General features: G+C 40.7%; 3 protein-coding genes across 3 annotated transcripts; 1 reads left to right on the forward strand and 2 right to left on the reverse strand.

The window, feature by feature from the left end:
• Window positions 1–143: 143 nt before the first annotated feature.
• fibpa (fibroblast growth factor (acidic) intracellular binding protein a) lies at window positions 144–7,679 on the reverse strand. Its single transcript, XM_083980714.1, has 11 exons — window positions 7,332–7,679; window positions 7,134–7,218; window positions 3,171–3,369; window positions 2,766–2,892; window positions 2,440–2,540; window positions 2,074–2,207; window positions 1,528–1,636; window positions 1,375–1,438; window positions 1,182–1,268; window positions 922–1,019; window positions 144–377 (listed from the first exon to the last, which is right to left on the reverse strand). The coding sequence occupies exons 2-11, from the start codon at window positions 7,216–7,218 to the stop codon at window positions 308–310; spliced, it is 1,074 nt and encodes a 357-aa protein (XP_083836840.1). The 5' UTR covers window positions 7,332–7,679; the 3' UTR covers window positions 144–307.
• A 3,657-nt stretch (window positions 7,680–11,336) lies between these two features.
• On the forward strand, window positions 11,337–12,054 carry ccdc85b (coiled-coil domain containing 85B; the record flags this gene model as incomplete). The annotated part of the gene is made up of 1 exon (XM_083980718.1): window positions 11,337–12,054. The coding sequence occupies exon 1, from the start codon at window positions 11,449–11,451 to the stop codon at window positions 12,052–12,054; it is 606 nt and encodes a 201-aa protein (XP_083836844.1). The 5' UTR covers window positions 11,337–11,448.
• A 2,353-nt stretch (window positions 12,055–14,407) lies between these two features.
• Window positions 14,408–18,120, reverse strand: fosl1a (FOS like 1, AP-1 transcription factor subunit a). Its single transcript, XM_083980716.1, has 5 exons — window positions 17,908–18,120; window positions 17,665–17,788; window positions 16,918–17,169; window positions 15,731–15,838; window positions 14,408–15,630 (listed from the first exon to the last, which is right to left on the reverse strand). Exons 2-5 carry the CDS (start codon window positions 17,785–17,787, stop codon window positions 15,076–15,078), a joined length of 1,038 nt encoding a protein of 345 aa, XP_083836842.1. The 5' UTR covers window position 17,788; window positions 17,908–18,120; the 3' UTR covers window positions 14,408–15,075.
• Between the last annotated feature and the right edge of the window lie 3,441 nt (window positions 18,121–21,561).

A 21,561-nucleotide genomic window follows, 5' to 3' on the forward strand; every position in this document is an offset into this window, starting at 1 on the left:
AAATCCTGTCTCGGGAGTCGCTTAACGGTATCATAACTTCCATTTAGCGTAGCAGATAAAATACAACAGAATGACATTTAGATGTAAATATGTTCATTTTATTTACAAATCAAATTTACAGACACTGAAGGGACACTATACGAGCAAGAGAGGGGGGGGAATGATGGAGCTTGAGAAGAGGAATTCATCAGCAAACAAATAAAGCACAAACTGAAGGGGCTAAGATAACGGCTTCACCAAGGGTGGGGGGGACACAAACCAGAGGAAGAGCGGGGGGATGAGAGGGACGAGCTGCGACACAGGCGCTTCAGTCGTGATACATTTTGAAGATACAGCTTTTGATGACGCCCATGTATCTGTCCCACACAACCTGGTGTCTGAGGGGGGGCAGAAAGCAGAGACAGAAAGAGAGCAAACTGTAAGTAAATGGAGCAAAGGGGTACTGTACAGTCTCATGACACACTGTAATTGTGAAATCTGGGTGAAGAAAGTAAATGTGGCAATCTTTGTCCACTCAGTGTAATGGGGGGGTGGTTCTTTTTTTTTTTATGAATATCTCTTTGTCAAGCATGTAGTGGTGCAGGGCTGTGTAAACCCTTAACTACATTCCTGAGTGTTTGCATGAGAAACAAGGTAACTACAGTTTAAGGAATCAGGGCGAGATAGGGTGACACCCACTGGTCGAACAGGGACGTCAATATTGGAGGATTTAAACATGCCAACTTTATGCTTGAGCGGTGTTTAATGACTGCCAAAATGTACAACCTTATTCGGTTATTGGTTAGTTCTGCAGAAGCTCTCTCCAGAACCGTGGCTGTATTTTTAGCTTTTGCTCGTCCCCTTGGGAACTGATTACCCTGGCAGGGTTGGTGCCGGCGCTCTGCCTGACAAATTTTACAGAATAAAAGAGCATTAACTCACTTGAATGTGTCAAGTATGTGTGCAGAGTTGGTGTAGTGAGTGAGGTAGAGTCTCATGTCCGCAGCTGTCCATCGGTCTGAGCGGCACGGCTCAATAAACTGGAGGAGAAAGGGGAGGAGGGGAGGAGACGTTACATCACACCGTCTCAAAGGCAGACTTGGAAGTTGGCAAAGGCCTCAGAAAAAAATGTAGGCCGGATGGTCTGTCTTTGCTTACAATGCTTGAGAAAAAGGAAACAGAATTTTTGATAAAGCACAAACCTTCTCCACAAGATCAATGAAGAAATCTCTGACATCTTTTGTGTTGGTTAACTTTGCAGCGATGTTGACAAGGCCTCTGGAAAGATTCTACAAAAACGAAAAGATAAATGAGATTCAAACCCTCTCATCTCTTCCACTTGAGAGTTGACTGACCCACTATATTAAGATATGATGAAGGTGTAATGCTCCTCACCTTGAAATTAGCCTCCATCTCATTAAAAGCTTTAGTCTTCCCTCTCAGAGCTGTGCAGACCAGGCTGAACAGAAACACGAATTAGAAATGAAGGAGAAAGTGTAGAAGTGTAAAAAAGGTTTTACATTTTATTGTTCCATTAATTTCTTGTACCTTTTGTGTTGATCCAGCAGATCTTTGTCTGTAATTAAAATCTTCAGTTCCTTCAGCTCTTGTAAAAACTCTTTGTCGAGATCGACATCCATGTCTTCCACCATGTTATCTACAAAGACAACTCAACGTCAGAAACTGACAAATCAGCTCAAGTGATGTTTTTTCTTGTTACTTTTGAAAACATATGCACTTTTTTTGTTAGTAATTCATGTTTTAGGTCCTTACTCGGGCTCTACCGCATCCAATTACCCCCCTGGTCATTTATAAATTTCAAAACCTGCAGGACCTCTGGAGGTCAGTGGGTCTCGCCGACAGAGGCATTGCTCTAATTGCCCTTTTTAAAAAGTTTCAAATGTTTATCTTGTATCTTTATTCTTCTCGGATTTACTATGAATGTTTTACTGCTCTGCAATCCTCAAACTAGGACTAAAAAATTAGATAGTTCAATTTGATTAATGTGTTACATAACGGCTACAAAATGGTATACGTGCGTCTCACATCGTTATGTCAGCAAATTGGCCAAAGAAAACAGAAGAAATCACTCACCAACGGCCCCAACGGTCCAGTTGTTGATAAGCTGCCCAGCGCAGAAAGCAAAGTCCTGGAAAGTGAGATATTGTAGCTTTCTTTTCCCCGTCTCAAAGCGATTGTTGGCAAAGAAAACAATGGCGGCATAATCCCTGCAAGAAGCATTATAGGGGATAAAAACAGAATAAGACGATCAGATAATTTGTCGGTTTGTTTGGCTGTACTGAACCTCAAGTGAAATTTGGTTAGAATTACTAAAAAAGGCAAAACCAAAAATGTAATAATTCATCATAAAACGTAAAACAAAACAGATGTAAAACAATATCAGTGTTTTGAAAAATAAACCTGAGTTGAAAAGGTTTGTTCTCTCCTCTCACTGATTACCTTGCAAGCTTGTCAGAGAGAAGAAAATGCTGACGTATGTTCTCCACCAGGGGTCCCTTCAGCTCTTCCACAACTTTGAAAACACGTTTGAAGTTGTCAAACTGAAATTAAACACATGACGCAGGAGATTTGCTGAAATTACAACAATGTGACTTCAGCTGCAGCATCACCCAACCGACAAACTGAACACACTGCTAGGAAAATGTTGTAGCTTGTTGTATGTTGTTGAAATTACATTTACAGTGGTGAAACGTTTAATCATTGCTACGAGCTCCTAATTATCAAACTGATAATACAGATAAACAGTTATCGTGCAATGTATTTACTTGTCGTCTGCAGCTTTTCAACGTGACGTTTGTTTTGGCACCGATATCGTCTAAATCTTTCTTTGTTCCTTTAGAGAGTTTCTTTCCCAGGACCTCTCGGACGAATGCATCATCAAAAGCATAGTATCTAAACAAAGAAACACAGAGGAAAAAGAGGAAAACTGTAAGAATATATTATTTTCAACACTGTCAGCAAACAAGAACAAAGTAGTGGGTGTAACAACAAATACATGCCATGATAGCATCTTCCTTGAGAGCAGAGTAACCTAGTTCAAGGAAGAGGCTTATTCCAAAGATAGAAAAGATGCAAAAATACATAAATCCTTGATCAGATGTCGGCAGCCAGACACCAGAGACATCTGATAATTCAATGCAAACACAATGAGAGCGTCGTCATAACTGCACCTCTCTATGAGGATGGCTTGTCGATGAGGTGGGATCTGGAACAGGAGCTGGTTGGCTAGTTTGGCTGGACTGTGCAGCAGACGCTCACACATCTGGAAAGTCCTGTACTGGTCCATGGTGTCACTCAGCAGCACATCTGCACTCGCCTCATATTCCTCCAGCACTCCTCCCTCCATCCGTACCTTCACTGCATCATTCACTGGTGGGGGGAGAAAAAAAACCAGACAAGCGCTGTGAGGTTGTGTATAATAACCTGACGTTACATCGCTACTGGTTGGGGTGAAGATAACAACACGACTAAATGACTACTGCAGTTTCACAATTCACATTTTTCGGCACTAGTGGGAAGGATGTGGAGGTAATCACAGATTTTGTTACATGTTTGACGATTTCTTTCCCTAATTTGATTTATATAACTGATTTTTTTTTCTTTTTATATATTCTATATATTTGACTAGTGATGTTTGAAAGTGTGATGTTTTTTTGGTAACTCTTTAATTTACAGGCCGCTCACTATGTGATAATGTCAAGAAATAGACAAGAAATAACAAGTAATTGCGTCATAATGTCTAGAAATAGCTTAGAAATAACGGCCAATTTCATAGTGATGTCTAGAAATACAGCCAAGAAATTTAATGATTGATTGCAACTAAGGACTTGGTGGAGAAAAATTCTGACCTTTCCCAAAAAATTCAAAGCATGAAAAGCATGTGTAATCTTTTGCCTTTATGAAAAACATGACATTGCTAAGAAATTGACTTCTTGGCTATTTCTAGACATTATGACGCAATTACTTGTTATTTCTTGGCTATTTCTTGACATTATCACATAATTAGTAGCCTGTAAATTAAAGGGTTAACTTTTTTTCTTTTTTTTTCCTATTCACAATTTCATATCTGGTGCAGTGAAAAGCACTGTTACCTCACAAGAGGGTTCACCGGCTGGCTGGGGCTCCTGTGTGGGGTTTGCATGCTCTCTGACTTCTTCCCACAGGAGGGCGACTCTAAATTGCCCGTAGGTGTGAATGGGAGTGTGAATGGTTGACTGCCTGTATGAGTCAGCTCAGTGATTGATTGGCGACCTGTCCAGGTTGTAACCCGCCTCTCGCCCTAAGTCAGCTGAGATAGGCTCCAGCTCCCCTGCTGCGAGATGAGGTGAATGAACACATTTCTTATGTTGCAGCGAATTCAACTGAAGTTGGTTGAGCTCATTAGAGTGATATTGCTGTCTCAATACTTCATTTGATACGTTTTTAGAGGCCTGGAGAGATGACAGTGTTCAGTCTTACAAATTAAATTTAAAGCAATAAGTTAATAGATATTCAGACAGGAACGCAGTGCATGGAGTGCTTCTTGGGTGTTGTAGAAAAGTGTATCCCTCAGGTGCTCTTCAGTTGGGGAGATCCATAAAGGGTTGCAGACAGAAAACCAAGGCACTCGTGAGGGTACGACCAATTAAAATGCCTTTATTGGTACATGGCTAATCTATTTAAAAGCGAGTCAACGCGTTTCAGCCAAACTGGCCTTCGTCAGGACAAAAGTGAAAATGTTTGTCAGTCTCAGTTCACAATTAAGTAGGTAATTGCAGACAGCTGCTCAGTGTGAGCAGGTAGGAGGTCACATGACCTGAACAGCAAGACCTGCCAATGACAAGCAGACTCTGTACAAAAAGAAAGAAATAATAAAATCACAGAGTCAATAAATCAGCATTGCACATTACATAATCAATTAAACAAATCAGAAATGCATACAATATAAGTATTGAGCCTAATAAGAGACTGAGGAACCGTCATCAGAGTCAATCTTAAAGGACAACAACACACACCAATAGTCACAAAATACACTCACAGAAAAGGAGAAAAATCGAGTTCTCCATTCAACCCTGGATACTGAGTGGCCTTTAATGTATAAATCCAGAATGACTCTCTTTGCAGGAGTGTTTTGAGTCTATCTCCTCCCCTGATAGAGTCTTTAATATGTTCTATACCTGATATCTTTAAAGAGTCGCAACTACCATGACTTACATCTTTGTAATGGACAGCCATGGGGTACTGTGGGTTACTAGTTCTAATGGCATGCTTATGTTCTGCCAATCTTGCCTTCAATTTACGCTTTGTTCTCCCAATGTAGAAGCGTCCACAGGGGCACTCAAGTCTGTAAACAACATAAGAGGTATTGCAATTAATAAATGCATTTATGTCAAATGTATGACCAGATGTCACATCAGTAAAATAATTGGCATTTATCATATTGCTACAGTGATTGCAATGTCCACACCTGTGATTACCCTTTAAGGTTGAAAGCCAGGTTTTCTGTGATACAGGAGGGAGATGACTCTTAACAAGTTTGTCTTTCAGAGTAGGAGCTTTTCTGAAGCTAATAGTTGGTGAATCTGGAAGAGCTTCTCTAAGAAGACTATCACTTTTCAAAATGCCCCAATTGTTTTGAACAATTTGTTTAATTGCATTTGCATGGTCACTGTATTGTGTCACAAAATATACCTGATCAGAATTTTGTTCTTCTTTCTGTTTAGGGGCTAACAGTTGTTCTCTCGGGAGACATTTTGCTTTGTTGTAAGCTCTGAATATAGTTTTATGTTGATATCCTCTTGCCTTAAATCTCTGGGTCATATCTAAAGCATTTTTTTCATAATCTTCTTCTGAATCACATATACGTTTAAGTCTCTGAAACTGACCAAAAGGAATATTATCTGTTAACCAAGGAGGATGAAAACTATCTGCTCGAAGAATTGTGTTGCGGTCAGTTGGTTTTCTAAAGATGGAGGTAGGATTGGCAGAACATAAGCATGCCATTAGAACTAGTAACCCACAGTACCCCATGGCTGTCCATTACAAAGATGTAAGTCATGGTAGTTGCGACTCTTTAAAGATATCAGGTATAGAACATATTAAAGACTCTATCAGGGGAGGAGATAGACTCAAAACACTCCTGCAAAGAGAGTCATTCTGGATTTATACATTAAAGGCCACTCAGTATCCAGGGTTGAATGGAGAACTCGATTTTTCTCCTTTTCTGTGAGTGTATTTTGTGACTATTGGTGTGTGTTGTTGTCCTTTAAGATTGACTCTGATGACGGTTCCTCAGTCTCTTATTAGGCTCAATACTTATATTGTATGCATTTCTGATTTGTTTAATTGATTATGTAATGTGCAATGCTGATTTATTGACTCTGTGATTTTATTATTTCTTTCTTTTTGTACAGAGTCTGCTTGTCATTGGCAGGTCTTGCTGTTCAGGTCATGTGACCTCCTACCTGCTCACACTGAGCAGCTGTCTGCAATTACCTACTTAATTGTGAACTGAGACTGACAAACATTTTCACTTTTGTCCTGACGAAGGCCAGTTTGGCTGAAACGCGTTGACTCGCTTTTAAATAGATTAGCCATGTACCAATAAAGGCATTTTAATTGGTCGTACCCTCACGAGTGCCTTGGTTTTCTGTCTGCAACAAGTTAATAGATATATTTAAAAAAAAACATTTTGATGTTATTTATCTTTTCAGACGGTCCCTAACATTTACTGTGTACCCATTTCCATGTTTTCCCATATTCCATGTTGTAAACTGTTTAGTTGTGTGTATACAACATCTATTGCACGTCTGCCCGTCCTGGGTGAGGGATCCGTCCTCTGTTGCTCACCCTGAGGTTTCTCCTGTTTTTTCCCGGGTTTGTAGCAACCAAAAACGTAATAACAGACGATGTGAGGGTCTAAGGGCAGAGGACGTTATCTTGATGCTGTGTAACACGCTTTGAGACAAACTGTTTGTAAAAATGGGCTAGTATACAAATAAAAATGCTTTCCCTGGCCTTGCACCTGCGTTGTTCACACCTTGCAACAACCACCTTGAAACCCCTGCATATCCATCATTATTTCCACAGTCTCCTGCAGTACATGAAGTGGTCATGAAGACCCCACAACTCAACAGTGTGACCCTGACACATACCTGTGTATCCATCCAACCAGAGCTGATACACCTCCTCGTCCATGATGGTGGTGTTTCCCACGAACACATCCAGCTCCATTGCCATCTGCTTGAGGACAAAAGAGCAGGAGGTCACAGAAGGTGATTAACATTAAGTGTTTAGATTAGCAGTCACCTGCCAAACGCAGGCAGCAGAGAGACAGTGAGGAGACGCGTTACCTCGTTAAAGAGCTGTTCCAACCAGTTTTATGCACCAACTTAAAAATAATCTAGCAGAGTGTTTTGTTAAATTACATTTAGCTGAATTTAAACTGACTCTACATCGCTAACTAATTAGCTGACTTCCTTCACTGGGCTTAGCCTCCTGTGCTACAGTAGCTGCGTCCCAAACTTCTCAGCGGAGACTAAAAACCGAGACAACCTGACAACAAACCTGTCAGTTCAGAGCAAAACTAACACGGCGGTGTAATCGGGAGATTGGCCACAGGTTTTTTAAGTCACATAAACGAAATGCGGAGCCGCTGCATCGTTGTGGGTCCGCAGCAGCAATGTGTCAACAACAGCAGCCGTCTAACGTGCACTTCCGGTTCTGTGACGTCACGGGAACGGCGCTACGTCACGACGCAAAGGTGGAAAATAACAGTAGGCTGCGTTTATTCAAGTGCAATACTTTCCTCTACTCCTGCCTTTCAATAGGCAGGAGTATTTTTTTTCTGCTACTTTATACTTCACTACACTTATTCACTTTTTCTTATTTAGTGCATTACAATATCTGATTATTCTAGTTTAGAAATGGGCTATTTTAAATACTAAGTACTTAGATTTTTGGTACTTGAACACATTTAATCGTGAATATAGTTTTTACTTTTTAATTAAAGTACTGGGTGCAAGAATAGTATGTATACCAGAATATTTGTTTATTGTGATAGTGACTTTGGTACTTAGTAAAATATCTGAGAATTTCTTCCACCACAGTTTATATTATCCCCTGATCGCAAAACAAAAAAGTTGTTGTGTTATATGAATCCTTAGATTCTTTCATTTGTGCCAGCAATATTCCCTTTATTAAAAAATGATTTTCATTTTGCTGTTTCAGTCATTTACTTTTTTTTGTGTGTGTAGGCTAATCCTCGCTGCATTTAACATTTTTTAAAATCATGTTTATGGCTGAAATTTTCTTGTATGTTTCACAGTAAAAAAAAATATTTTAATGCACAACAGGTTATCATTTCCTTTATACTGTACATTTTACATAAAGTTGCAATCCTGCATGGCAAGCAGGGCAGTGCTTTCCCAGCAGAGCTATACCACTCCTCTGATCTTTCTGACCCATAAAAGATCTGATGCATTCATCATGTGCTAAACCTGTGTTGGTGGTGGCAGCAGGAACACGGCCCTTGGAACTATCATTATGGTTATTTTTGTGGATGTGACCATGTCCAATTGATAGAAAAGGGCCTGTGGATCCTCTTGTATTGATTAGTGCTGAAACTTGTCAAACCTCAAGGATGCCAACCTTGTCTAGCAACAGCAAAAGTGTGCTTGTTGAGCTGTCCCTCTCAGTGTTATAGTCTCCAAGATAAGGTTAGCAACAGTGAGGCCTTTAAAATGCAGGATTCTGCACGGTCGGTGGATTGTGTCACCGCCAGCTAATGGTGAGTATTTCTGACAGTAGAGATTTCAGATAGCCTAGATCATTCTGTTTCTCTACTGCACATTTGATATGTTTAGCATCCATTCAGCCAAATAATCCTATTACTTCGGCCAGGAAGGTGAAAGTCGAAGAGGTCCAGGCAGAGAGAAGCAAGATACAGAAGAGAAACTGTCAGCACAGGAAATGGGCAGACAGGACAGGAAATAAATTCAAGAGCAATTTGTAGCCTGTCTCGGAGATGTATGTGTTTAGATGTTATACAGTGCTTTTGTCATTGGTTTTGTAAACAGATGAACTGAGGGGAATCACTGTCTGTGTCATATTCCAACATCCCGGAAACAACATTTACAGAAAGATACATATGGTAGGCCTAGATGATAAAAGTAACACTCCGCGGGTGTATCACATCACTCAAACGTGCCGTTCCTTTGAATTAATGACAATGATCATGTCAGGACTCAAATTACAACACAGCATCTGGCAGGCAGGCAGTAGCTGACTGTTGATCTCTCCCCTTTCATTTGTGCTCTTAGTTATTTGAAATACTGTCGGATCAGAGTCAGGCTGCTGCTGTGCGAGCACATGGGCCCCTACAGCGGCTATGCGCTTTGCTGCCTGCGTGTACAAAATCTGCTCTCTTTTCCTCCGGCGATTAATCTAAATAAATCCCTGTAAATCCCTCCCCTCACCCTCCCTTTCTGTGTTTCTGCATGTGTCCTTCAAAATCACTACATGGGGGGGAAAACGACTCAGTCAACATGTCTTTTTGTCGGATCTCTCGGGTGCACATCAATACTCATTTCTAACCTCACATGGCACCCTGATTCCAGCCCCGGTTCCCCCTTGCACGGTTAACACCCTGCATTGTTATGGCCTCAGTGAAACAATGGAGGTGGGACAGAGGGCGGAAGGATGTGGCTGAATGCCTCAGCATAAACCCATGGAAAAAAGCCTGCAGTCACACTTTCCGCCAGTGTTTCTTTCAAAAAGAAACGAATAGGCCACAACCAGGAATCAGTCACGATAGCCTACAACTAGACCTGCAAACTCCAAAGGATGTTGATGTCGAGGGGAGGGGGGCTATCTTATGTGTTTTTGTAAACATCTGGAGTCTGGTTATCATGTTATAGCAAATGTATTTTGTATTTCAGGATGAGATCAGAAAAATCCCACAGGAAGTGTAGCTAGGCCTGTCCTACTCATTTCCTCTATATTTGTGCTTAACCATGTTGTTTTTGTTCCACAGTATCATGGGGTAAAATATGTAATTCAAGCCAAATGGGGGCGCACACGCTCCTAACTGTGACAGCGCAGAGAGCAGATCTTCATCCTCACATCATCCTCTCCATCCCTTTTAGGAGCTGTTTTGGTTATAGGAGTCGGTTCAGCAGGAAACAGAGCTGCTCGATTTTATTTTTGCCATTCACGACCATGCCTTAAGCGTGGTGTGTCGAAGAGCCACTGGAAACCTCCGAGGAAACCACAAATATTTCTGATTACTATCTGACCGACGTGTCAAAGCGGCGGCCAGTATATCGATTACAACTTCCGGAAGAAGCACGCAAAAATAAAACCAAAAGCGTTGAGGAACCGTGTTGGATTGAAACAATAGTGACTCACCCTCAATTACAATAAAAGATGTAACAAGCAGGTGGTGTGTTAAGTAGCCTAATCATACCCCCAAAGTATTTTACAATTTTTTCTTCACTTTTTTCATTAAGAGTTCACAAATCAATGCTTTTATTTTGAAGGGTTGAGAGGTTGTTTCCGGCAGTGCTGGCGCTTGACGCGCACCTCGCAGCTTAGAGGAGTCACAGCCGTGAAAGTGGTGGAGGAGGCGGACATTGTTGTGGTAACAGTCCAGCTCCAGAGGATGAGCAGCGATGGTGCACTGAGCGGATAATGGGCGACGCTGGATTGCGATTTGTTTTTGTTTTTTTTATACAATAGACCTAATTAATCATTTGTAATAATATTAATAAAAAAGCTGCTGCACGGACGCTTCCTCCAGCCACCGGGAGAGTGAGTTCATTCAGCCGAGACGAGTGGAGCACAGGCGGATGAGACGATGCCAGCGCCGTGAAAATCACATCATCTGCGGGGTGTGCGTCCGAGGCTGCGGGATTAAAGAAAAAAAAAAGCCTCAGTGGATCGACCGGGCCTTTGCACACACAAGGCTTTACCACAGTAGGCTACCAAAAAAAAAAAAAACCCACGGGGACGAGTGTTGCCTTCAAAATCCTGCGAGAAGAGGAGGTAAAATAAGGACAGTTGTATTCCTGGAGGCCTTTGGAGAACACAGCCTGCTGTTGAGAGGATGACAGATTGACATTAATGAGGGTTTGCGGTGCATTTTCACACACGACCTCATTAAAGCCGTTATCCACACAGAGAACAGACAGTGGCTTCAGCAGAAGAAGATAGGCTACAGCGGGACCGAAGTGGCAGCGCCTCGAAGAAAGCCATCTAAATAAAGATATCACATGTTTCTGCCTTGATCTGGCCCTCCGGTGTTGTAGTGACTGCATACATGACATCTGGCAGAGACTGAATGGAGGTGAAGGCGAGGAGGATGTGACGACTCAGTGTTGAGCATTGAAGTATCAACATCTAGGTGTTTTTTATTTTTATTTTATATAATATATAATAATTCTCAGGTACCTTCTAAGGTGTTAATAGAAAATGAGTACCGAAGGTGAGATAATAAACAGTAGAGAGCTGTCAAAGATGTCTGACGAGGATTTGCTGGCGTGCTCCAAAGAGGAGCTGGTGAGCCGGCTGCGTAAAGAGGAGTCCGAGAAGATCTCAGCCCTCATCCAGCGAGGACGGCTGATAAAAGAGGTAAATAAACAGCTGCAGGGACACCTCCTCGAAATCAGGGAACTGAAAGTCATCAATCAGCGCCTGCAGGAGGAAAACGTAGAGCTGCGGGACCTGTGCTGCTTCCTGGACGACGACCGGCTCAAAGTGAAGAAGCTGGCCCGGGAATGGCAGCTGTTCGGCCACCACGCGGCCAAAGTGATGCGCGAGGACCTGGGCGGGTACTTGAAAAAGCTGGCCGACCTGGAGCGCATGCAGGACGGGCTGGTGAAGGAGAACTTGGACCTGAAGGAGCTGTGCCTGGTCCTGGAGGAGGAGTGCGTCAGCAGGAGTGACTCCAGCCCCGGCGGCTCCACCGAGCTCAACCTGCCCTGCATGGTGGCCCGGGACCTGGGCGACGGCAGCTCGAGCACAGGCAGCGTGGGAAGTCCAGACCAGCTCCACCTAGTGTGCTCACCTGACGACTGATGATGACAGGTTTATGTCAACAGTCAACGGAAGCTGTAGCCTACAGTACACCACAGGGGTGATGTGATTGACAGCATGGAGACACAGAAGCTTTGTCTGACCAATTGGAGCAAAAAAAAAAGCATTAGGGCCTCGAATGCTGCAAAGATTTGTGTCACTAGGTTTTGACTTGACAAAGACTCTTCACTGTAGACATTTTCAGGACTTTACAAAAGACATTTAATAGATGTTTGCCAGATGATAATGTATCTAAATTTCATAGTGTTTTTTCTAAAGACTTGTCTGTTTTTGGGAAATTCTTTTTTTTTTCTTTTTTTTTTCATTGGTCTGTTGTTGGAAAAAAAAAATGGGACCAAAAAAGTGGGTCACATATATAAATTTATCTCATGCACTGGACAAGCCTACACTGATAGACGCCTTTTTTCTATTGCACTGGACAGCGTTATCATGGATCTTTAAATCACAGAGCTAAAGATTCATCTCAATCCAGTTTTGAGCCATATTTAGTCCACTGAATTCAAATAGCACTGAAATAGATGAGTTGTGATAATAATAATAACAAGAAGAAGAAAAAAAAGAAGGAAAATAACGTATTTGATATTTGCTTTTGCTAGATGCCCAATAATGTGTAATATTTTATGCACTCTTCCTCAGGACAGGATTGGAGTGCCATATGTGCATGATGATTGTCACAATTTGTACAGGCCAGTGAACCAGTCCGATGTGAAGGCCCCTCAGGTTTACTGCAGGTGGGGCTGCATCATGTGCATAACGTAACATGTGCTAGAGCCTTGTTAAAGGTTTTGGATCATGATACAAAGATAAATGTGCTTGGACCTCACTCAGAGCTGAAGTAAAGTTCTGTCACTTTTTTAAAAATCCAACTGGAAAATCTTTATATCAAACTGGAAGGTCTAGAAGTTTTAATGATTTCTATCCTATTCTATTCAAGCCAAGCTGTTTAAATTCACTTGTAGGACTTTATTTTTCTTTTCTTTATTGCATTGTTGTTGATGATGTTCAATTAGCATATCACAGAGTTTGTTTAATTTGAACAATGGTCAGCTTTCTCTTCTGTAACTCATGCTTTGTATTTACCCTGTAACACTATAGGGATCTTAACTTTCTTAACTTTGACCCTTCTTTATCTTGGTTTATCTGTATTAACTAGCATTAATAACCGATTTCAGTTTAAATCATAGATAATGCACATGGATTAGAAAAGATTTATTTTGTCGTTAGCTGTTTATTGGTGGGCTATGCTCGTAGTGCATTGAAGAGCTTTAAATACAGTGGCTATGACACTTGCTCTTGCTGTCCTGACCTTTTTTTGTGTGTGTTTGATTTTGCAGAAACAAGCTTTTGCATTTACATGACACAGAATGAAGGATTGATTTCTGCACTTGTTGTTTTGACCTTTGCGTCCGAACCAGCTGTGCTTGATTGATGCTCCCTCTCTGTCACACGGCCTGACTTTATGGATGTTCATCAGTTTTATTTTTGGATCTGTATTTGCACAGTCTGGAGAGCTGAAGATGGCAGTAATGCTTTCAGCCACTTAGTGATGCACAGACGTCCTTTGACAGCAGAATCATGCAGGGATCTTTTTTTCCCCCTCCCTCATGCTCTCTAAACTCTCAGTGTGACTCTCTTTCCATCTCTGTCTCTCTCTCTCTAACCCCATTTCAGCAGAGTGATCCAACGCCCATGTGAGCCATGTATGTATTAGCAAGAGATTCGCCTCATTTTTGGGAAATGGATAACAGAGAACACAGTGTTCACAGTTGAGGGGCATCGAGCGGTCATTGGCTTATCAGTATTTGAATTTTTTTCTTGTTTTCAATATTATTTACCCTGTTATTTTTTCCCAATCAACTAATAATGTAAAAGCCCACCATAATTCCCCAGAGTCAAAGATTAGGTCTTCAAATTGCCTGCTTGTTTGTTTTTTATGACTAAAGGTCTATAACTGAAAGATATTACATTCATAAATCAGGGGGAAAAAACAGCAAATCCTCCCTTTGGAGACACAGCGATTAGAGAATATTTTACTAATCAATACATGAAAAAACAAAACAATATGGTTACTTATCAGTTGACATCTAAATCTGGTGTCTCAGTATTCAGGTTTAAAATATGCACCATTTAAATGATTCATTCTTAACCAAATCTGATGAGTCAGTCTCTACTGACACAACTCACTCATCCTGCTGTGGTTTTATTTGTTTGTTCTTACCAACTATATTACACCATTACAAACTCCACACACTTATGAACACAAGTTCTTTATTATCTGTGATGTAGTACAGCTTTGACAGCCAAAAAAGCAAGGCACTGCCCACCATAGGTTCATTTGCCACAGAAAATCAAAACATTATCAAAAATATATTACACTCTTGAAAAATAAATATGTGATTATGTAATCTGTATCAACTCCTACGGGCCAGCCTTAGTGGTCAATAATTTGCATAGACTATGTTATATAATTCACCAAAGATTCATATAAAAATAAGGTTAATTTTTTTGCAAGTTCTAAATGTCTCCTCAGTGAGGACATTTATAAAGTGTTACATAACATGACGTAAAAATGTAACAAGTCATTAAATGCAACATTATGTAATGTATAGTTATCATATATATATATAATCATTTAGAAAATATATTGCGCATGCAATTCTTTTAAATTAAACCTCAAACATACTCATTTTATCTCATAGCTTTTAAAATTATACATAAGAAATCTATATTTATATCAAATCTAGAAAGAGAGTGTAACATTCATATCCTGATAATGCCACTAATTTGCATATTATCTAAGTAGAGAATCAATTTTCTGAAGGGATGAAATGAAGCAGATGCACGTGGTTCATTTTAAGATGGTTATTATAATGATCGTTCTCTATTCCATCGGGTTTCCCAGAGATCCTTTTGTCACACACACACACAGACACACACACAGACACAGACAATGACTGTGTTGAAATGAACATTAGTGTTAAGCCAGGATCACTGAGTCGTCAGTCACAGTGTGAGGATGGTCGGGGAGTGCAGTGAGTGATCCGACTGGTCACCGCTGCTGCTGCTGCGGCGATGAGCGATCCCACAAGGCTGTGGGGCATGAGCCTGTTGGACATTAGCCTGATGTGATGCGGCCTGGGACGTGATGGAGGAGCTGGTGTCTAACGGGGCAGAGGGATAAGTGAAAACCATGCCAGCTGTGAAAGCCATTAGCGAGGGAGTGGATGTGAGCACTGGGGTGTGAAGCGACTCTGAATCGATGGCAACGGCCGAGGCCACAGTCACAGGCTTGGTCGGGATAGTTATCTTTGGTTTGGGCTTCTCAACCTTCATATGAAGTTTGGTTGAGGGTCCAGGTCTGCTGGGGTCCTTGGGCTCCATCTTGATGCCTCCCAAAGAGGGACCTGATGGATTTGGGTCAGAATCTGAATCGGACTCCTCTATCTTACAGATGGGACGGTGGGCTTCCAGTACCAGCTCAAGCTTATCTTTCTCCTTTTGTAATTCAGCTATTTCCTTCTGTAAACGGGACTTTTCATCCTCCAGCTCGTCAGTCTCCTACACAAGGGCAAAGCAGAGAAGAGGAAGACGCATGAATTCTCCCACTACCTTGTTTTCAAGTATTAATGTTATGACATTTACCATAATGTTCACTTACGCCTTGCAGGGTGTCCGTGAGCTCCCGTCGGCGATTGCGACATTTTGCTGCTGCCAGTTTATTGCGCTCCCTCCTTACTCTGCGTCTTTCCATCTCTTCATGGGATAACTGATGGGAAAGAGAAATAAAAAATATTAGGTCATGCTGACACAATGAGATAAAAGTCAAACTCTAAACCCACTCCAAGCTTTGGGCAAACAAGCAATCTAAAATTATGAAATGTACAAAGAGGGCCTGGAGAGACCGCCATCAGCAGCGTGACAGAGGAAACACTACCACCATGTGTGCGCTCTGAGTCATCACAGTCATGGTTGCTGAAGGGTTTTGAAATGACTGAGCTTTTGTGCCTTTGTTAACACCCTAGCTCTGACTTCATCCAGCGCCCTACTGAATAATTACTGCTCATCCCATATTTCCCGCCCTTTTCAGATGATGAGTCACGCTCAGACCCCAGCAGTGACTCAGGTGTGAGTCACAGAAAATGACTTGCCCCTATGAGTCACATGACAGCCTGCTTCCTGTACCGTGAAATTACCTACCGAATGAAACAAAAAAAAAAGACCATGACTGGAATATGTGCCAATGTGTGTCTAATGAAACCAACAAATGATTCTAGGAAAGTGACAGAAATTATGATGGTTCTTGGATTACAGCTGTATTGGATTGGGTCAGTTTAACGTAGGACTACACTCTATCTTGGTTTGACATGTAGGCTAACATTGCTCTGCTCACAAAAAGCAAATCATTGCAAACAGTGTGTCAGAGGTGATAATTTTACTGAGTCAACATCGAGTCAAAGTAAACACAGAGGAAGTATACACAAACAAAGTGCATTTGACTCTGGAGATGACTTTTTTTTGTGTTAGACTGAGTAATCGAAGTATATTTCAAAATAACCTTTCTGTTCCTAAAAGGATTCATCTGATGTGCAACTCTACCGGAAATAAACCGGTTGTGTCAACGAGGAACAGGATATTACACATCAGTTACATAGAAATGACAGTAATACTCCTCACAATCTGCATCCCCTCTTGGGAAACTGTAAATCCCAAGAGTCCTCCTTCATTTTCTGTCATTGACAACTGTCACTGCAGAAATGCAACAAATTCCCAGTCGCCAGTGTCCCCTCAAAGTATAACTTTGACACTACATATCCTAAAACTATCCTTACAATATTATTGTCTTACATGTTCGTCGTGTCTGTGCCTTGTTGAAACTGGGGCATTTGCTGCTGCTCTTATGACCCCAGGTCTGAGGAAGTGCTGGGAGGGTGCTGGTCCCATCGCCCGTGCTCCTGCGAGGGTTGGGTAAGGAGGTACTGGTGATCTCGAAGGGCCCGCTGAATGCATGAGGGAGGGCTGGACCAGCCACTGAAGGTCCTGGTTGGATGTGATGGCATTGAGGCTTGGTACAAACTGGCTGCTACCTATGGAAAATTTCTGTAAACACAATTTAAAAAAAAGAGGGGGATAAAGTTAGTGAACGTAGTGAAACAGAAGGTTTAACCTCAACATGTAGTCAATAATAAAAGGCATCGTGTCTTAGGTATAAATCAAACATCACAGTAGAAGATCACTGATGATTATAATGATCATCATTATATTTTATATGGCTATCTCTAATGTTTATGTACAGGCTAACATCACTGTAGAAGATGACTGGTGATTATAATGGTCATCATTATTTTATATAAAGGTTATTTTTACATGTCAACTTTTTATTCCATACACTACACTACAACTTGTATAATGAACAAACACACCCATAAAGTAAACAGCTTTACCTGTATTACATGTTTACAACATTATTCACATCTTTAGAAAAGTGTCACAGTTCAAGTCATGCTCTATTACAGGCTATTGATTTAGCTTCTGTCTGTGTGGGGGAAATTTTATGATCCCGTTCATTGAAGGCATAGCCGTTCATTCACCTACCTGCTCCTGTTGTGTAGCTGTAGTGCTGGTGCTTCCCAGGGATCCAGTGTGTGACCCGGAGCTGCTACCTGAGTAGTCCGGGACCGGGTTGCCTCGTCCTTGACTCCCAAAGTTTCGAAACATCCTTTCAGTTCAGAAGAATAGAAAATTAAACCCAGCCGAGGCTATAAAGCTTTCAAACCTGACGAAATGACTTTCGTATTGAGTCTTGCGTGTGTCAATTCAAACTCGGGGTAAGCCCACCTTATTGCGGTAACTCGGCAGAGACCAAAACGCTCCGTCTTCAAGGGGGGATAAGGAAGAAAATATTGCCTCGCCTTTTTTTCAAATCGCTCTAAAACGTCCGAAAACGTCTCTCAGTGCATTCTGTAATCCTGAGTCACGCACGTAGAAAGCGGAGTCTGGGAGTGATTGTGAGGTTGTAAACTCTTAAAGCGGGACACTAGGTTCACCACGCCCCTCCGTCATTACGGGAAATAGTGCTGTCTGGAATCGCTCACGAATGTTACCACGTGCCGTGACGTCATTGACCATATTTGGTGAGAGTTTCCTCCTGAGAGTACAGGATTCCTCCTCAAACAGCCTCGCCTCATGGTTTGATAACATTACTATTACTTGGTGATTTCTGGTTTATTTCCCTCAGATGGAAACTCTACCCCAGTGGAAGCACTTTCACTTACGTAATATTATGTTTACTTACAGTAAAAGTCATTTAAATTGCACTTTGTAACTGCTTCATTTTTGAGATTGAGAAGGAAACTATTGGATGTGTTGTTGGATAGTAGCTTTTTAAAACTAGAATAGTTATATATATAGGGTTTATTACTGTGGCTTCTTGAACCTTATGGAATTAGCCTACAAAATGAAACTTTATATTACAAAGTAAATGCAGTTATTTTTCACTCTATGGCTGCTTATACAGGTTTATTCCATTTTGCTGATGGAGAATTAATAACATTTCTACTTAGTAATAAATGTCTTTTTAATGGTATGCGGTATACCACTGTATCAAAAGTGGCATTATAGTAACTTAAAGTACAGGTACATTTGCTATTGTGGTGAATTAAAACATTAGTTTTAAATGAAATAAATTTAAAATGTTTAGTTTTCATGTTTATATTGATGCCAGATCTAATCTGTAAATAAGGAAAACGTTTGTATTCAATGATGGTTTCTGCAGACTGCATAGCATACCATAATATAGCCTACGTTAAATTACAGGTTTTAAAATGTCCTTCGAAAAGTACCAATACTTTTACATAATAAGGGGAAATTTTCACCATTACTTTCATCATACCTGTGACTGTCAGGAGCAGGAGGAAGGTAAAAACAAGATCACTTTACACTGGTGTAAATCAGTTTCAAGTTTCCTTGAATAGACTAATCCAGTTATGAAGTGAATAATAGAGTGTAGGAAAGTTGGGTACTCTGGGTGCCTAATTGTGTTGGTGTTTTTTGGCAGCCACTCTCACTTCACAAACCACATCAATGTGCACACATGCCTGTGGAGATGAGTCAGTCAATTGACAAAGCTGCTCGTTTATTTCAGCAGCCGTTTCAGTGACTGTTTTCTACTTGCAAGCACAATATAGCACCTAGTAAAGATTAGAAAAAATGCATGCTGTAGATTCGGTAAGCTTAGTCCCTCACAACAGCTGCTGACCTTGCAGTCAATGAGGACAGAGTTCCCGGCAAAGGCTGGTTTCTCCTGGCTGCTGACTGTTGCACCAATGTCTCATGTTACTGCTAATACCACTCGTGGGAATAAGGATTGTCAATTTAAAAAGAAAAATCCTCAAATTAATTGAAAAGACAGTTCTCAGTTGATTCAAAAAAAAGTCTTCTTCAGAGGGTTAAAGCAGAAAACCCTTACTACAGAATAATGAGCTCATCCAGAAAGGAACTGAGGCATTGTGGTTTCCTACTTGTAGCTACCTTATGAATGAAAGCAGAGACAGTGAAAGAAAACTGAAACTGCCAGGAGCATGTCATTTTACATTGACCTATTTAACAGCTGGGTCTCATATTACAGATTTAAACAACATTACACCCTGTAATTATAAAGACACACAATCATGATTTTATATCAGTGTGGTCAGTGGGATCACATGAAGGGAATATGGGGTAAAGTTGACTGCCAGATGACTAAAGCCTTAGGAATGTAATGATGACACACTTGCTATGTCTCTGATTGAGACATGTCACAACATGTTGGCCGCCATCTTTTCCATTACACCTTTATTCACCTGACTGCAATTTCATCTGTCTTTTATATGATAAGAAAAAAAAACTGCTCAGCAGATAGGCTACTTGCATCTTGTTGATCTTTGATTTGAGATTTTTTAACATTTCACTATACTCACATGTAGCCTAAGGGTGTGGAAGTTATTCCTTTCCCTTTTTTTTTACTCCACATTTTCCCTCCAAAAGTTTTTGGATGCATTTTCTGGAGGGGGGGGGGGGGGGGGGGGTGAAGGAAGTTGAAATTCCATTTCCAATTACTCACCCTAAAAACCTCCACATGTATCCACATAACTCATCCACACCCACACACTCATCCCACACAAACGTGCTTGAAGCAGCATCCTCATGCTACACTTACTTTAGTGGGTGTTGCAGTTCAGCCCCCGTTAATTCAGGCATGGAAGTGATTGTGATAAGCAGTGGGGAAGAATTAAGAGCCTTAACATTATTTATCAATATCAATAATATGTCCTGACTTCATGTAGTAACATTATTTATCAATATCAATAATATGTCCTGACTTCATATAGTAAAGTAAAAACATTTTTTAGTATTAGCAACCAAATATTCTGAAGAAGTACAATTTTAAGTGACAACATTGCAGGAGCCATATGTTATTGCATTATAGGGGCTACAATATGGTAATTTAAATGTTATGAACCCAATATGAAATGAACATTTCAGTTGCTCAAAATTATGATGCTTTAAGTAAAATTGAAAGTTCAGCGGAGTATACATGTGATTGGTGACTTTTCCCCCTTCAAATGTTATATTTCTGATCTCTCTAATAAGGGGAGTTGTATGTTATACAGACTGCATACCTCTGTAACCCTCTGAGGCAAACATGTCAATAAACTGACTTACATACATTCACCTGTAAAGAGTACAAGACATCATAGGTGTAAGGCTGGACTAGAAACAGACCAAGGCAGTAGTGTTCTAGCAGTAATACTCGTCATTGTGAAGCATAATCCCATGTCTTTACTACATATTATCCAACTGTATCACCATTAGGCTTATTGCCATAAACATCAGAACCTAATTTTGAGGTGAGACCTGTTCTTCCTTTTTTATATATATAGCTAGGCCTAATATCAAATGATTTTTATCAGTAAAATGCTTATTTTACAAGCTAATCTTTTGATTTATGAATCTGCAAAGTAACATTGGTTATTACTATCAAACCAATATGATTCAAGAGTGCAATATTTTGAGTCCTTGAGTTCCTGTGCAACCAAAAATAGTTCACTTTTCCACTCTAGTAATGTATCATGTTTTCATGGCAGAGCGTGTTGCATGTTACACTGACTGTCATTCTTTCGCAGGGTGCTGTTTTGTTTCCATTTTTCACACAAATTTGTAGAAAACAACAACAATGCACTGATAATGCTTAAATTATTGCAAAAAGAGTGTTTCGTGTTTAACATTATGCCTTTTGGAGATCATTTCATCTTCCACTTGCCTAACTGTTCACATTAACAGAAAATTTGACCAATTTTTGCACGCCATGGTATCTGCAGCCAACCTGTCTCTACAAAACGTAAACGTAGCACCTGAAAAGAAACATATGGAAGTGCTAATAGTATGTCTGACTGGGTGTACTGGTGCAACTGTGTACTGTTTGTTTTTATATGATACATACACCCAAAGAAA

This window comes from Trachurus trachurus (genome assembly GCF_905171665.1).
Source record: "Trachurus trachurus genome assembly, chromosome: 10".
In the NCBI taxonomy this organism is placed as follows: domain Eukaryota; kingdom Metazoa; phylum Chordata; class Actinopteri; order Carangiformes; family Carangidae; genus Trachurus; species Trachurus trachurus.